Here is an 18,379-nt window from a genome sequence, read left to right as displayed (position 1 = left end):
TCCACAAATGTCAGGTATTACAATAAAATAATAATGAATGCCCTCACCTCTTCTGCAAGATTTCAATACATGTATAACGAAAAATCACATTATGAAATATAGACATTCGATTGTGAGAGCAGCATATTTAAAGAGCATCATTGTTTGAAATGTTTTCAAGCAATAACAATAGTTACATACACATGTACGTGCCTAGATTTCAATGTCAGAAAATCAGGAATACAAGTTTGTGTTGCCTAAAAGCTGTCATTTTTCAACTTTTGCACTGTTTCAACGAACATATCTTTACTTTTTAGAATAAAGATTCTGTACCATGGTGCAAGGTTGATGTCATTGTAATATAATAGAACACATTACCCTGTTGCAGTTGGTAGTAGTTTATTTTTTATTCCCCCCTATTCATCGCAGGGCATGACCTAAGCGTTCTCATGACGAAGGCAGATCTGCTGCATATTGTGGTTGCTCTATTTGGTCGTTACAGGTGAGCGATTGTGAGGGATAAGATAATTCATTCCGTCTCTTCTATCAGAAGTTGTCAAACTGCAGTTTTGTGATATGGCTATGAGCCAGGCAAAAGGGATATGTACTACACGCAACGATGGACTATGAAAGCTACGAATGTACCAAAACCTTCACTATATCATAAAGTATATTGAACGTAGTAAACTTCTATGTTAAATTACCGGCTGTCGTCTTCCGTGTGTGTTTCTATCCTTCTGTACAGAATGGGGAAAGTCACCTTTTATCATTAGTTATTGACGACTTTTCTTCAATGGCTCTTAACTATTTCTTCGCTAAAACACAAATAGACATTTTGATAGCATGCACATGTATATAAGTGAAAACAGCAAATGGATTTTTTTTCTTGCGACCTGATGCTTTTTCCCTCCTTCACTTTTCAACAGAATTCATACGGGTATAAGTTATGCGTTAAGGAAAGTAATAGAGATATCAGCAGAATTGATAATTGATACCTTCGGCATCAGTCGGTCTTACAGAGGAAAACCAAAGAAATGAGAGGAAGTACAAGACATACATAACTCTTTCTCAGAGTTTCTACCAAGAGTTTTTTTTCAAGACGTAGGCAACTCCTTGAGTCTGATCCGAAGACCTAATGATCTGGTCACAAAGCTACATCCTGTGGATCACCACATGCAAGTCTGATAGGTACTGTTATGGTGATTTATGAAATACACAGGCCTGTTACTCACCTGATTGCCAATGATACTGTGTGAAGCTCACCCCCTATACTGATAACATATGAACTTGAAAGCTATCAGTCGGCCCCATATGATCTCAATATTTTCCCATTTGAGTCAAGGTGATGACCAGCAGACACGCAATGACTGACTTGCAACCTGCGGAATACGGAAGATCCTCTCAGAAGCAGGGTGTAAATCACCTTTATATGGCCTGCCGATCGAACCAACGACTTTGTAGTTCATTGGAGGCAACGTTACCGACCGTGGTACCAATGTGCGTTTCATGGCGGTTCATAATCCATGCGGCCAGCAAAGCACCTTCCATTTTATTGACATCCATTGAGGACAATCAACTCACCGTTACATATTGATTGCAGTAACCATCACTTTGACAGAACATTACATAACCTGACAACGAAAGAACCAAGATACTGTCTAGACAATGGAAGTCATCATTGACAGTCTAAAAAAACATTAGGCTCTATGGTCTTAAGTAGCGCGTTATTGAAACAAACGACTCGTTTATTCTGGTAGAATTATTTCGGAAGAGATATCTGGAGATTATGGCTGGAAAGATGGCATCGTAACAATTCGAAGGTCTTTACTCTATAACCATTGTACCACAAGGAGACTTATCACAGCAGAATGAGCCAGGAAATGGTGCTGCTGCAAAGTCATGAGTCTGCTCTAAGTGGCTATGAAACCTAGTTGGACGCCACACAAAATTGTAGAAACAGCTTGACGGTTGTTTCACCAGGACGATAAAAAGCATCAAATGTGTCAGACATCTTACAAAGAATGAGCTATAAAATCTTCCAGGTCTACCAATTTGAAAGAACACCTGCCCATGACAACGTGACATAACACTAACCACTTCTACTTAAAAGTATTGACAACAAGACCATCCACCGACATACTCAGACATACGAGGGTAGCTCTCCAAAGAAAGTGGCGGGAAAATAGTGAGCGGTGGGGTGGGGGCATACTGAGCTAAAATCTTGACAGAGGCAATCAAGCTGGGCTTTTACGAATATATTATTTGACCCCACGAATCTAGCACAACTTGAGAACATAAACCACGCATTTGGCCCGGTACTTGTGTATTAAAACACAGTGAACTACGATCACAGCTCAGAAGACGCAGTACACGAGAACACACCACAGGCCCCAGCCAGCCAAAGTGCCGTCTAATGCTTAGGTCACATTTTCAAAGCGGGGCCCGGTCGGGTAGCTTGCGAGAACGAAAAATATGATATAAAAGACAACAAAAGACACAAAACTTTAAAAAAATACTACTACCTATAAATTGTCTATTTTCTTGATATGCATTTTCTATTTTCCGTTTTCGCAAACATCCCGGCCGGGCACCGGCTTGGAAATGTGACCCTAGCATAACTCCGGAGACGACTCAAGTGTTCTCATATGATAATATTTAGTTCTTTGTATTCATCCGCAGTGTTACAATAAAAGGGGCAATAAAGTCAAACAGTAAAACAACAGAATAGGGAATTGATTTTTGCATAGCCAACGTGGAAATGCACGACAAACAAGAACCAAAAGCAAGAAAAGAATTGACAACTGAAAGTGGTATCGATTGTTGGTAGGGTACTATTTTCTTTCTGCACATGAATATTATCTACCGAGCACGGTAATACAACAAACTATCACGATGGCTCACGGCCAGTCACGGACCATTAGGATCTGTATGCTTTTTTCTTCAAGACACAACAACAACAACAACAACAACAAAAATTTGAAAAAGTAGGGGGGGCTCAAATTTCACTTAATTTGTGAGAAGTAGGCCCATTATCTTTTCACAAGGCGTCACTAGCCTCCCTCAATTTGCATCAAATCTTGATGTTACCGTAAAACGAAATCTGAAAATTCCCATACAGAACCTTTCACCGTTCGTTAGTAAAATTCGGCGGTATTTGTTGACTGACTGGGACGTGCTGTACTAGCTCTATTTAGCTGTTGTCGTCATTACCTGTGTTTTGTATGGTCCACACATATGTTCTGTTGTGCTAAACAAGTATGGTCGGCGTTTTGATACTGGCGGGGTAAAATGGGTTTCGTGAGGGCAGAGCTGGCTTACTCCTGATTTCAACTCAGTATGCCCCCGCCCCCAACCTCCATCCTCACGTTGCGGATTCTTCCCATGTACAGGTTGGCCACTTAAGTAGGTGGTACACATTCACACGACCTCATGAGCAGCTGAGGGTCACAGATTTGTTACTTCTCACAATAGTTCTCTACAGGGCTTAAATGGGGTGTAGCTAATATCACTTAAGCCCCCCTCTCACTGCGCCGCTGCGTCCTAAGCTGCATTTGTGTTACCCTTGACTCAAGGGAATATCATTCAAAACGTACAAGTATGACCAAAAAGAAACCAAAACACACAAAGCTTCAAAAGATTCGTTTTTTGTCGAGGAAATTCGTTGAGTGGTTTGTCAAGTTGATCGGCCGCAGCGACGCCGCCAGCGTGCCGCGGATCCAGTAAGAGGGGGGCTTTAGCAGTAACGGCACCTTTTAACAGATTCCTCTTAACCCATTGACATTGCCACACCTTGCTCTGCCAGCTTGAGCCGGTCGCAACAGGTACACATGGTGTGGGTCGTTATCCTAATTATCAACACAGACAAGCTATTTTGTAAACATAAATTTCATGGCAGGTGAAGGTTCTTGTATTGTAGGTGTTGATATTTACAGTTAATAGTTAATGCAGGTTGCAGTTGCAGCTTTCGTGTTGTATATACATGCAAGGTACTGTCGTTGCATTTGGTGTATGGCGTTATCCTAGCTATCTATATGTTACACCTATAGTCTGCATTCGATCTGCAAAAACAGCTTTGGCCAATTACATTGTGATTATTAGAACGAAGACGCTTTCTATTCAGACATACTTAAGGTAATTGGTAGCAATGTAAAGAGATACTTGAAATTGATGAACTCCTGCTGCTAGAAGGGAAAAAACATCATCAATATCGCATGACTTCTTGTTAAGGTTTTAAGGATGTCTGTTGCTGTCAGAATCCCCTCATCTAATAATCCTATCACTCTTGAACTTGGAACGTAATGGACTTCAACAGATTCTCTTCCTTAAATTCTACTTCAAAGGCCTGAGTTTCATAGAGGCAAAAACGTACGAGTTTCCTGGAGCCCGAGCGTGAACAGAGGGGAATGAAAATCAATGTTCAATAGAGAAGAAGTTAATGAACCCATTTCGTGGCCAGTGCTGCCGTAAGAGGATCCATCACCGAAAAATGGGTACTTTCAGACGCCCTTAGAAGCTAGAATTTAGTATAGCCTAAACAGTAATGGAAAAGCGCCGAGGCAAGCGCGTGGCACTCATTGAGCGGATCCAAACTTTAAAAGGGTTCTCTTGTGTTCGTAGACCTAACCAGGCCAGGCGATCGAGCAATGGAGGATACAATAATCCATCTGTACTTCACAAACAGGCAGCATCCATTTCATCACTTGAACAGGTCACTCCTCTCGTTACACTAAGACGTGGTCTTCAAGTGGACAAAAAAACTGAATTGGCCTAATAAAAAGCTTTGGTATCCGCATCTGCGAAACAGCACTGTCACATAGTCGCTAATACCCCTTTTCCCGACAGACAAGACCTCTAAGAGAAATCCATGGATCTCTCATACGGTCTTTTGGTGACCTTTCGATGATCTGCAAAGTCTTCCCATGATGGCTCGATGGTTTCATATTGATCTTTCATTGACCACCAATATCTTCAATATTTTTTCAATTAATCTCCGTTTTATGGGAAAAGGTCCTACAGCTCAATGCAATTAGAAGATTGTCCACACGGTCCTCAACGGGTATTAGACAGGCATTCTCTGTGTACTGTACACTCTATATATTATGAGGTTTTCTGTTGACATTTCATAGCCATCATGGCCCCTCTAACAAAACTGCTTTGATGTGTGTTAAGTAGAGACTTTTGTCCGCTGGTCATTACTCGTGAGAGGAAAACCACTTCCAGTAGGCTCAAATTCCGCTGTGAGCGTGCCGCCCACGGCATCGCGCGATTCTTCTCTTTATGTTGGTCCATTCACTAGATTAAAAAGTCCTTTCATGTATCACATTATAATCACGAAAGTGCTGTTTTCATGGGAATCAATCACGAAAGTGCTACATCTTTCGAGGTGTTTGCGTGTTTTGCATAACAAAAAATCCATCCATCTCCACAAATGAAAGCTTAGATCAGTCATTCTTCCAGGCTCTCCGAGCTGTCAAGAGGAGAATGGTGTGACTACTCACTCTTCATTGCTCTCTGATCTTTAAAATCATCTTCACTATTCATTCAGACCTGAATACGTCAAACGTTGCTTTTAACTAGAAGCAAGTTTCGAGAAAATGAAGGTGGAATTCCTCGACGCTGTCAAACGCGACATTATCGACGCCATTAAATCTGAGATGAAAGCTGAGCTCGATGGATTCAAACTATCACTAAACACCGAGCTGTCCGAATTGAAGCGCGCCGTCGACGAGAAGGACAAGGAAATCAACAACCTGAATGCCCGTCTGGCTAAAGTAGAGGAACATGCCGACAGAAACGAACAATACAGCAGAAAGCACTGTCTGTTGGCGTTTGGGGTCCCCCCTCCCCCCTTGGCGGAGGGTGACAGAGAGAACTGTGCTGAGACTTTCATTGCTTTCAGCAAGAAACACCTGGACATCGACATGAAGCCTTCGGACATCGACATTGCTCATCGGATGGGCCTATCAATGGAAGGAGCGCGGCCGATTATTGTGAAGTTTTCAAACTATGCCAAACGCAGTCAAGTCTACATGGCGAAGAAGCAGCTCAAGGGGAAGAGGAATGCCATGGACAAGCCTTTCGTCATCCGGGAAAATCTGACGAAACGAAATCTGGAGCTGTTCAACAGTGTGAAGAGACTACCTCAAGTGAGCAACGTGTGGACCAAGGACGGTAAGATCTTCGCCAAGGTCACCCGTGATGGCGGCACCCCTGAGATTCGCCGGTTTGTCTCGGATGATGACGTTCGCCAGTTTTGAGGACTTGTCAAATGACTGATCGATATCAAAGGACCATAGACGATCGTTTTCTTTTATTCAGGTATACTTACAAGTTATTTCCTTTCTTGTCCTTGACCTGCTGTGTTTATTCCTTGTATTCAACATGATTAAAGGCAAACCTAATGTTGTTAATGGCTCTGTCTCGCCTGATTATATTAATTATCCTCGCGGTGCAGATGACGAGCCTTCTGTGCCTCCCACGCATTCGGAATATGTCCTGTACCATTATGTTTTGTAATTATTTCTTGTTATGTTTTCATTATGGTGACACTATGTTTGCATTTACTTTTGTCACCTTATTTGTTGTTTATACTTCTTTCAATGTCTTAGTAGCAAAGCGATGTTTACATACAGGTACTCCAAGTCAACCATACAAATTCCAAACTAAATTGCTGAAGGGGAACATAGAAACATGTCTATAGATTTAGTCCAATATAGGGCAGTCATAGGTATGTTCTCTGCTAATCTTACCATCAGACTTCAACGCAAGTGTAATGTGATCTTACATTTCGACATAATCCTCTTAATTGTGCTACTCTCTATTGTATTTGTATCCATTTTACTAGCTGGGGATATTCATCCTAATCCAGGCCCTGCCAGGGTTAACTCAATCAAATCCTTAAATGTTTTTCATGCAAATGTAAACAGTATTGTTGCCGGTTCAAAGATGGATGAACTGTCTTCTTTGGCAGTTAAGTTTAAGCTTGACATAATTGCTATCACGGAAACGTGGCTTGGTAGCACTGTCGATTCTGAAGCTATTTCGCTTGACGGTTTTCAAACTCCAGTTCGTCGGGATAGAAACAGACACGGTGGAGGTGTTTTGATTTTTGTATCTGATCATATAGCCTTTAGACGTCGCTGTGATCTGGAATCCTTGACTGATGAGTGCATCTGGCTTGAACTTTTCCCCGGCACATTCCGTGTTCTCTTTTCAGCCTATTACAGGCCACCTGGACAAAACTTAGAAACCGTTGATAGTTTTATCGACTCCTTCCAAAATTCTGTCTTCACAGCTGCTTCTTTAAATGTTGACACTATTATCATTACCGGTTATTTTAATGCTAAGCACGGAGCGTGGTGGCATCTGGACCCAAATTCCTCAGCTGGCTCAAAACTGTTCCAGTCATGTCAGATGTTAAATCTTACCCAAATGATTACTGAACCCACGTGCGATCTATCTCGCTCACCCTCACTTATTGATCTACTATTTACTGACGCGTCTAGTCGTGTTCAATCCACGTCTGTTCTTTCACCCCTGTCTGGTTGCCACCACTGCCCTATTATTGCCAATTTCGACTTTGTTATCAAACCCCCTCCACCATACGTCCGCACCGTCTGGGACTTCTCAAAAATTGACTATGCCTCACTTGTAGACTTCTCGACTGATCCGCAATGGCTAGATATATTTTATTGTAATTCTGTTGATGGTGCTTGCAATATGCTAATTGATCTTATTACTCAGACAAAAATAAAATGCGTCCCCCACAGAAATATCACCATCAGACCCCGTGATAAACCATGGATGACATCCAGAATAAGACGACTTATGGGTATTCGTGACAAAACACATAAAAAAGCTAAATTATCTAATACCCCTTCACTCTGGGCTTCTTATCGCAAGATAAGGAACAGACTTGTGAATGAAATAGCTTCAGCCAAATTGAACTATGATACTCGCCTACAAAATTCTTTACTCAACTCTACTACAGGTAGTAAAACATGGTGGCATATAGTCAAAACCATTTATGGATGCAAAATGTCAACTACAATTCCTCCACTTAAGCGCAATGACCATTATATATGTGACTCAAGCGAAAAGGCTTCAGAATTCAACAGTTACTTTTCCCTCCAATCGACAATTGATGATACTAATTCCACATTACCTAATCTTGACTATCTGACCAATGTACGTTTGTTTAATTGTGAAACCACTGCCCCTGAAGTTGAACTATATATTTCCGAGCAGGACACTTCTAAAGCATACGGGTGGGATAACATTGACAACCGTTTTCTTAAAATCATTAGTCCTTACATTTCAGATAAAATTGCCTATGTTTTTAATCTTTCGCTCTGTCATGGAATATTCCCAGAAGTCTGGAAGAGAGCAAATGTTGTACCCATCTTTAAAAAAGGCGATCCTTGTATAGTTTCTAACTACCGTCCCGTCTCGTTGTTGCCTACCCTATCTAAAATTCTTGACAAAATTGTCTACAAACATTTATACAACCATTTAATGTCTCAAAATCTGTTATATTCTTATCAATCTGGTTTTATTAGGGGAGATTCAACTGTAAACCAGCTTGTCTTCATTACAAACAAAATTCTCCAAGCCTTTGACCAGAACAAGGAAGTCAGAGCCGTTTATCTTGATTTTTCAAAAGCGTTTGATAAGGTTTGGCATAAAGGCATACTCTTCAAGCTTCAACGAAACGGGGTGGAAGGGCCTTTTCTCAACTGGTTTCAAAGTTACCTCAATGGTAGAAAGCAGCGTGTCGTAATCGAAGGTCAAAACTCTGATTGGTGCGAGATAAGTGCAGGTGTACCTCAAGGATCAGTGCTTGGTCCGCTATTATTTCTCGTGTACATTAATGACATGATACAGGAACTCGAAACTCATCCTTTTCTGTTCGCAGACGATAGCTCCTTGCTCGATGTTGTAGAATCCCCCACTGTATCAGCCATTAGACTCAATTCTGACCTTTCTAAGATATTATCATGGACAAAAGCGTGGCTAATGGAACTCAATCCGTCAAAAACAATCGAAACGTGTTATTCTACAAAGGCTATACCTCCTCCACATCCACCCCTTTTCCTTGGTACCGAACAAATCGATTCTGTAGACTGTCACAAACATATCGGGGTTCATCTGTCATCTACTATGTCTTGGAATACACATATTTCTAACATGTTAGCCAATGCATCTAAAAAGGTTTCAACCTTCAGTAAACTTAAATTCAAGCTCCCCCGTGAAGTCTTGGAAACAATATATAAATCTTTTATCCGTCCCCTACTCGAGTATGGTGGCGTAGTATGGCACGGTTGCACTGCTTCAGACTCTCAACTCATCGAACGAATACAATATGAATGTGCTTTAACCGTAGCTGGTGCCATTAGGGGGTCCTCGTATACTTCACTACTCGCCGAACTGGGATGGGAAAAGTTATCTGACCGCCGCCATGTTCAGTCCCTTATCCTATTCTATAAAATTATCCATGGACAAACTCGACAATACTTAAGAGATTTGATACCACCCACAGTATCAGATTCCTCTTCCTACGACCTTCGCAATAAGTATAACCTTCAGTTGTTAAAGTGTACCACAACTCGCTTTAAGAAATCATTCATACCTTACGCTACGTATCATTGGAACAACCTTACCTTGGCAGATCGATCATTAAGTCTTCCTCATTTTAAGAAAACAATGATCAAATCTGTGCGCCCTGTATGTGTCCCATATTTCAACACTGGTCCTCGTTACACCTGCGCTCTTCTCACTCGTTTCCGTCTTGGTACTTTCAGTTTAAACTTCAATTTGTACACTCGCAACCTAGTTACCAGTCCTGCTTGTACCTGTGGCCATCCTTGTGAAAGTATTTCTCATTACTTCTTGTACTGCCCTAACTACACACAACACCGTTCCTTACTCTTCTCAAGTAATTTAGAAAATCTGGTAGGCTCAGTCATAAATCTCAATAATCTCTCGGATGATGTTCTAATTCAATTACTGCTTAAAGGCTTACCCTTCCTTTCGAATTCAAACAATGTCAAACTCTTACAGCATGTCCAACTTTTCATTATACAATCCAAAAGATTTGAGTAGTAAACCACCATCCTACCAGTCTTGTAGTACCTGTCCACATATTTATCTGTTTATTGATTTCAATTTTTCTTACATTTAATGATTTCTGTTATGTAGTTTATTTGAGATAATTTGTTGCTCTTATGCTTTGCATGTCCGCACCTGTTTTTTTGTCATTTTCAGTATTTGTAAAATTTGTTTTGTTATTCTGTAATGTATTCTGTCGATGACGACATGAAAATAAGCTGTAAGCTTGAGTCTGTCGTCATCATGTCTTGTATGTAAATGTTGCAATAAAAAAAAAAAAAAAAAAAAAAATACGTCAAACGGTTGCACTGTGTCAATAGCTACGGTAAATTACTAATATCACACACAACCTTTTGCAGGTCTACGACTTGGTATGACATACATTGCGCAGTCATTCTGCGAAAAACAGTCATGTTCGCGCAATCATTCGAAACAGAAGCATAATTATCGCCGTTCAACTCGGCAAAGTACCACTACCGTGATGCATACTAAAGAAAGCGATCTATAGTTGCATCTTCACCAGACACAAATTGTTCATGATGGATGATCATGAGTTTCTGGTAAAAGCAAATTCATTAGCTGGGTTTATGAAATATAGATCGCAACAATGCCATTGCTTCACTTGAATATTACTTGTTGCATTGGAACCACGCACCTTAAGTCAAACCCAATTCTTTACATGTGATATTCCTAGAACTTTGAAGTACATTCACTTAAAAGTACAGAATTCCAATGTTTTCGGGGATTAGTGTTGTTTATGGTCATGAGTCAAAAAAATTGCAGGATACTCTTGAACTTCAAGTGATGCAAAACCATCCCTGTCACAGTGTGAATAGCAGCAAATTTTCCTCGGGATGTTGTTTAGATTCCTTTTTATAAAGTGTTGTCAACGAAAAGTTCAAATTACTCCTGATGAGTAGTATCTAAAGCTACTTCAAAGTATTCGAGCAGTTACAAAACCATTAGGCATGAGGCACATTGTCATGGCTCACCTGATTGGTACTTGGTTAAAAGACTTTCCGAGAAGATGTGGGCGTTGGAAACGTTCAAGTGGAACCCAAACCATCTCATAGCCACTGAAGAGAGGGTACGTGTCACCGCCTACTCACCAAACAGAGGTTGGAGGGGCATCGTTAGGTTCATCTGATTGCGGCCGCTTTGTTGCATGAAAGGTAAAAACCTAACCTTTCAAACTCTGCTTGGGAAGTATCACAACCGTCTCTCTCGCACTATTGTGGTTGAAATAACATTTGGTCTCATACGGAATTGACTTGTCAACTCTGCAAGCTTAAGCCACACAACACTGCAGACGCCCCTGTAGGCACAGTCATTAGCTAGAGATTAAGTTCTGGCATGAAAAGTCTACAGACGATCTGGATACACCGTAAGAGGTAAAGTTCAAATGTTAGACGCCATCCTGAATAGCTGCACAACGCAGACACACCAACGTAACCTGGAGGGTAATTGATCTATTCTTGAGTGTGGGAGCTTGGTCAGACGCGTTAGTCCATTCGGAAGCACATGTGCACAGCGGGTCGAGGGTGGCAACTTCCATCTCAACAAGAGATCTCATGGTAGCTTCGGAGTTGATGGAAGTAGAATTTTATTCATAAGGTTTACAAACAGTGGGTTTGAGTTGTATTTCAAGGATAAAGCTAAGGTTGATATAGCGTCTTTTAAAAGTGAAAATATGTATCATTAAATGAAATAGATTGTAATCTATCATGTTTATTTTCACATTCTACATTTCAACTCAGCTGCATATAAACAAAAGCAACCCATGATGGCAGATTTCACCCTCATACCCAAACTGCAACCCTTCCAGTCCAACGAACAAAACCAGCAGCAATGAAGATCTCTATAGTACCGTTGCACACAACCACCACCCCCTATCTACACCCCCAGCACACTCTCAGATATATGAATTATATGTACAGATTACATTAATCTCTATGATGAATTTACGTATAGACATGCAATGCTGCTTTTTGCAGTCAAATGTTTCCAGAGCATTTTTCAGGAGTTATCTCAGCTATAACATATCAACCCCCTGTTATGCCAAAACGCATTTACCAAAGCCAACCTAAGACCACGAAATTGACATCGGAAAGTTAGGCTGGCTCTAGTGTAAGACTGAGATAAATCAAACCTTTTCCTCCGCTGAACGCCAGACGCAAAGTAATGTTGGCATGCAATGACTTGTGCATTACGTTTTTTGCATATGATATAGACGCGCTCCCAATATATATAGTATGATATAGATTGTGCTGTTAAAATGTCAATGACACTTTAAAATTTATCTGTAAGTGTTGTAACAATATTAGACAATTCCCTTCCCTGGAATGGCTGGATTGGAAAATCATCTGTTCATATACTCATTGCTTTATATATTTGAGCAACTATATGCCCCTAAAACTATTAGAGGCCGGTTAGTTCATCGGTCAGTTTACCAGGGTTATAACAATAGCCATATTCACTCATTCCTCCCCCAGGTGGGTACTGAGTGACCATGTGTAGGTAGTAAGATGACCTCATCCAGTACGCCAGTTCATAGCTAACGTTCACCGGGCGTTCCTATGATACTAGCCTGAGGCTATTATTAACAGGATGATCCTGTCAGCAGTGCAAATGTTTCTACTGCTGACAGGATCTGTCAGTAGCCACTTCCCACTTCCAATACTAGGCGCCAGACAGTCCGATCTTTGGGTCGTTATCCGTGTGCGTACATGAATTTACGACGGATTTTACAACACCTGCTTCGCCTGATTTACGGCATAGTAAAACGTCAGGCCTGGTGCCAACCAGGATGGGAAAGTGCAGACCAAAATCCTTTGTAGTAAGGTCATTCGCTTCTCTTATACAAGCTGTGCTTAATCGGAACGTAAGATAGCTTCCGGAATTTGAAAGCAGCGGAAGAAATAGTTCAGTACCTCGGGCACTTAAGTCGTTCTCTGTCCGACGCTGCGGCACTGGCTGTAGATTCCTGCAAATGCAAACACAAAGGTTGGTATATGGAAAGTGTGTAGGGGTATAGGGACATACATAAAGAGAGACCGCCATATGATTCGTCGATGAAGGTTAGACATCCAGGTAATACGTAACTGTCTTTTGGCTTGCCACATGATTCTTATTTACTATTCGGTTTGAAGAAATAGCCTTATGATATTCCTTCAGAACCTACTTTTGTTATAATGACCTTACTTTCGCGTGGAGGATGATGCATCGCAGCAGGATGTTCCTTTGGAAACTGTTTTTCAGTGTCTTTAGTCACGTTTATACAAGATAAATGGTTACGTGTCATCTCACCTTGGACGTTTACTTGATACCGAGTATGGACAGAATCTGTTTTCTGCACGTCTTGGTATTGGTCTGGTTTGGTTGGACGTGCGAGCACAAAATTATCACACGTCCTTCTGAAACAGAGCTGGCACGGCTAAAAGTCGGCATAGGAAATTTGGTACATCGACCTCACGTATTTTTCACAACTGTAACTAGTAGAATTGAAAATGAGAAACCCAGCATACCATGAAATGTGGACAGAATCTATGAAATTCGCGTATGTTTGGAAGGAAAAATCACGCCGAGTGACTAAAAGGAACTGAAGAGGTTTTTTTTCTGACCACAAGCTGATAAAAAGTCTTAAATTCCTGGAAATGGTTTATGATATGACCAAGTATAATTCCAGGTATCAAGGTTTGGAAATCAGATACAGAGGATTTGTGACAATCGCATTTAATTCAGCTCATCGCAATCTTACTGTTTATCGCAGTAAATTGTTAGTGGGATGTCGAAAACCTAGGGATCTCTTTGGATGAGAGAAATGCGAAATGTGTTTCATCTAACAATCCAATTGCAATAGTCGATGTATTGCCTCGAAAATACAGGGCAGGAATGGTAACTGCACAATATTTCTCCTGATGGTTATGTAAGACAAGCCGCAGTACGCATAGTTTCACGGACTGCACGGAAGATGACGTCGGGGTCCTTGGCAGATGAATCCGCGGTAATACCTCATCACGCACCTGTCTGTCAGGGGAAGTCCAAACCGTCTGCAGACAGGAACATCGGTGGAAACAAATTGCGTGATCAAATCAATTGGCGTGCGGATGATTACGTACCTCTGACATTTTACTATACGACAGTCTGTCGATTCGCTTTTATATAGGCCTCATTTGGGATGCCGACGTCGTGGCAAAGCCAAGCTGTAACTGGTCACTTGCTGTTTGAAAAATAGGCTTTTGTAGTTTTGAACACGCCTAAGTCGAAAAAGCAGCACGCTTACTTTCAAGAAAAGCGCAGCAAATAACACCCGAATGAAACGCAGGGAAGGAGCTACTATTTAGCTTCGAGATAACTTGCATGGCTTTTATGTACTAGTCAGAGTGATCCATTGAAGTGCAAAGAAATTATTTTGTCAGGGCGAAGCTGCGGACACACCCACCATAACGATCGACATGCGTAATGTGGTCGAGTGTCATGTATAACCCATCATCGCTAATGGCTTCTGTTCAACACTGTGGAATGAAAGGCGCCCGTGACGGCGTCGTATCACATGGATAGGGGGTAACATGCTACTTAGCAACGTTGAAAACGTCGACCAATGGCTGTACAGCTCGTCTGATTCGGTTTTTATTTGAATGTCATGACGAAAGGATTTCATATAAGATCCTGTGATGCTAATTTGCCTTGCACAAGTATCAAGAACATCCACGAAAGTCATCGCTCAACGGATGGATTCCAAACTACGAATGGGCAAATTCGCGGTAAAGGACGTCGGTAGGAATTGCCGCGCGGCTTCCGCTGTCTCTTGGCCGCCCTTAAGAGACTGACAAGATCGATAGAATCGCCTTCTCCAAGAGTTTACAGCTGTCTGTCAGACGTCGTCTTGTTTTCCTTCTTCGTTCAAGCAAATGGACCTCAGCCTCTTCTTCTCTCTGTCGACAACTTTTATTCCAAGAACGCGTATCAAGTACGATAAATCCGGACAGGATAAGATGGATGACACGACAAACATGTCTTCTAGTGGGAACGGAACACAGGGGGATTTTAGAGGAGGATATGGTCTTGGGGAGACTGTTGTTATTTCAGTGACCATAGTCGCCATCATAATCATGACGGTCCTGGGAAACTTACTGGTCTGTACGGCAGTTTTCGTGGAGCGGTCGGTGAGACGGGTCCAGAACTGGTTCGTCGCTTCGCTGGCCATCAGCGACCTGGCCGTAGGACTGGTCATCATGCCGCCGGCCCTGGTGAAAGAGCTCATGGGGTACTGGTACTTCGGACGGGTGATGTGCGAGGTGTTCCTGGCCCTGGATGTCTTCGCCTGCACCGCCTCCATCCTGAACCTCTGCATGATCAGCGTGGACCGGTACTGGTCCGTCACACAGGCCGTGCAGTACTTCAAGAACACCAACTCCAAACGTGCCGGCTGTATGATCGCCGGCTCCTGGGTCCTGTCCGCCGTCATCTCCCTCCCGCCGCTGGTCGGCTGGCAAACCAACAGCCCGAATGGAGACGAAGAGTACCCACAGTGTGAGTACAGCGATAGTCCAGGTTATGTGTTGTACTCAACTATGGGATCTTTCTACATCCCTCTCGCTGTCGTAATATTTATGAACATTCGTATCTTTAGTATAGCGTTGAAGAGAGTGAAGAAGCATCCTTCGTCAAGACCTGTAGCTACCAGACACAAGCCTGAAGCTGTGAGCGTTAACATAGCTCCGATTGCATTGAAGTCTATATTGAAGAAATCAAATACAAAGAAAGAAGCTCCGAAAGTGACAGAAAGCCCCGTATGCGTCGATTCAAAGAAACCCCGCATAAAGGTAACGCCGGATGACGGAGAGGACCAACAGTGCCCAACAGAAGAACAGGCAAACGGGAATGTATACGAAAACGGCCTGGTGGTTCCTGACGGGGGATCGGCAGCGCGGCGTACGAGGAGAGTCAAGGTGGGACCTGTTTTTGTGGAGGAAATAACGTGCTACGAGGCGGGGTCGTGTCCTCCCCGGGTGGAGTCGGACATTGCCACCGGCCTGCCGTCTCAGTTCGACGCGACTTCCGTGGGACTTGACATCGCCGACGGGACGGAAGATTGTACTTCAAGGCCCGACCGGATCCGGAGAAAGCTTCGGCAATCCCGCGAGAGGCGGCTGACTGTGGTTATAGGTATCGTGATGGGGGTGTTCGTTATTTGCTGGGTACCTTTTTTTGTTTCTTACGTTGTTGTGACGGTTTGTAGCACTTGTCCCATGGATCCTACCCTGTTCAGTGTATTTGTATGGCTGGGATATTGCAACAGTGCTCTGAATCCGGTGATCTATACTGTGTTTAACAGGGACTTTAGAAAAGCTTTTCGAAAAGTTATCTTCGGACGTTTGCTCCGTCAATCAAAATGCGAACAGAGCACATGTGTCTAAAGTAGAGGCGGATTATAGTGTGGAGATATGACTAGTGAGGATAGCAATTAAATGATCATATGGCATAGCAGGGATATGAATAAACAATTATCGTATGACGCTAGCTTAGAAAAGGTTTTCGCTTCCTTTTCAGTTATAAAAGACAATTGTGATGGTGTTTTTGATGTGTTTTCAAGCAGTGAGTAGTACTAAATTGTCAGAACAAATGTTCATGAGGACATGTATTTTGAATAACTGTATCAAAACGACCACAGATGTTTTAGGCCATTATGCAAACTCAAAACGTACAATAATAAAATAACTAAAGAAGAATTAAGCCATCTACATTAGGCCAAGCAGTATCAACATATGCATATGTCATTCTACTGTTTATATTTAGACAGCAATAAAAGTTATGCTTCGGCTGAATTTATCTAACCAATTGTTCTGTTACTTTGATATTGCTCTCCCGCTGTATGTTTTCCCTTGAAAATGGCATGTCGAAGTTGTCCCTATACTGGTGTACCTATTATGGCGCTGCCGCCTATGTACACGTAAAAGACTTTACAACAAACCCTTGTCCCTTACTGCAATCTAAACTATCCCCCAATGCTCTTAGTCCCTCTCATAACAGTTCATTTCAATGCCATAAGATTCTAATCTTACCACATTGGCAGTTATTTTGTATAGCGCCTAAGGGATTCGGGACCTCTGGGCTACCAGATCTCATCACGAGTAAATCGCTTCTCCAAAAGATGATTACAACTAAATCATCTTGCTTTGCCTCAGGCAGTCCTTCTGACCTGTAACGTTTGCTCCTAGTCCCTCTCATGAAATGTCATTTCAATGCTTTATGATTGTAATCTTACCACATTGGCAGTTATTTTGTATAGCGTTCAACAGAGAAGACGGACATGTCGACAGTAGTAAATCACTTGTCCAAAAGACTAACTACAACTCTACTATCTTGCTTTGCCCCTGACAGTTCTGTAACGTGTGCTCCTAGTCCCTCTCCAAAATTTCATTTCAATGCCGTACGTTTGTAATCTTGCCACCTTGGCAACTCGTACTTTGTATAATAAGGCAGAATTTATGGTCTATCAGCGCTCATCACGAGGAAATCACTTGTTCAAAAGAGTGACTACAATTCTATTATCTTTCTTTGCCTCAGGCAATCCCTGTGACGTGTGCTCCTGTATAGGTAGTCTCTCTCAGAACATTTCATTTCAATGCCGTATACATGTTTGTAATCTTACCACCTTGGCAGCTCATATTTTGTAGTAATGCTTTAGGGAAGACAGACTTATGATCTATCAGCGCTCATCAGAAGTAAATCGCTTGTCCAAAAGAATGACTACAATTCTATCATCTTGCTAGCATACTTTGCCTTAGGCAGTCCTTAAAATAGAACATTTCATTTCAATGCCGTACGTTTGTAATCTTACCATCTTGGTAGCTAGCTCGTATTTTGTATGATACTTATGGGAAGACAGACTTATGGTCTACCAGTGCTCATCAGAAGTAAATCACTTGTCCAAAAGAATTCTATCATCTTGCTAGCATGCTATGCCTTAGGCAGTCCTTGTGAAGAATAACACGGTGGGCTTCAATTAGATAGTCCCTCTCTTGAAATTTCATTTAAATGCCATATGTTTGTAATCTTACCATCTTGGCAGCTTGTATTTTGTCTAATACTTAAGGGAAGACAGACTTACGGCCTTAAGAGCTCATCACAAGTAAATCACTTATTCACAAATGACTACAACTCTACTATCTCGCTTTGCCTCATGCAGTCCCTGTACTATTTGCTACTCTTGACTGGGGGGCTTTTATTCTTCTTCTGAGCCGCTTTATGAAATGTTCTTATATACGTCTTCAGAGAACAAAACGTGGAT

General features: G+C 41.9%; 2 protein-coding genes across 2 annotated transcripts; both read left to right on the top strand.

Moving 5' to 3' along the window:
• The first annotated feature begins 5,573 nt into the window (after window positions 1-5,573).
• Window positions 5,574-6,389, top strand: LOC136428048 (uncharacterized). Its single transcript, XM_066417305.1, has one exon. It carries the CDS (start codon window positions 5,574-5,576, stop codon window positions 6,234-6,236), a length of 663 nt encoding a protein of 220 aa, XP_066273402.1. The 3' UTR covers window positions 6,237-6,389.
• Window positions 6,390-14,803: 8,414 nt separating this feature from the next.
• LOC136428041 (alpha-2C adrenergic receptor-like) lies at window positions 14,804-16,902 on the top strand. The gene has a single exon (XM_066417294.1). It carries the CDS (start codon window positions 14,997-14,999, stop codon window positions 16,503-16,505), a length of 1,509 nt encoding a protein of 502 aa, XP_066273391.1. The 5' UTR covers window positions 14,804-14,996; the 3' UTR covers window positions 16,506-16,902.
• Window positions 16,903-18,379: the final 1,477 nt, after the last annotated feature.

This window comes from Branchiostoma lanceolatum, chromosome 1 (assembly GCF_035083965.1).
Source record: "Branchiostoma lanceolatum isolate klBraLanc5 chromosome 1, klBraLanc5.hap2, whole genome shotgun sequence".
NCBI lineage: Eukaryota > Metazoa > Chordata > Leptocardii > Amphioxiformes > Branchiostomatidae > Branchiostoma > Branchiostoma lanceolatum.
The sequence above is the reverse complement of the archived record's forward strand: the minus strand, read 5'-3'. Positions and strand labels throughout refer to the sequence as shown.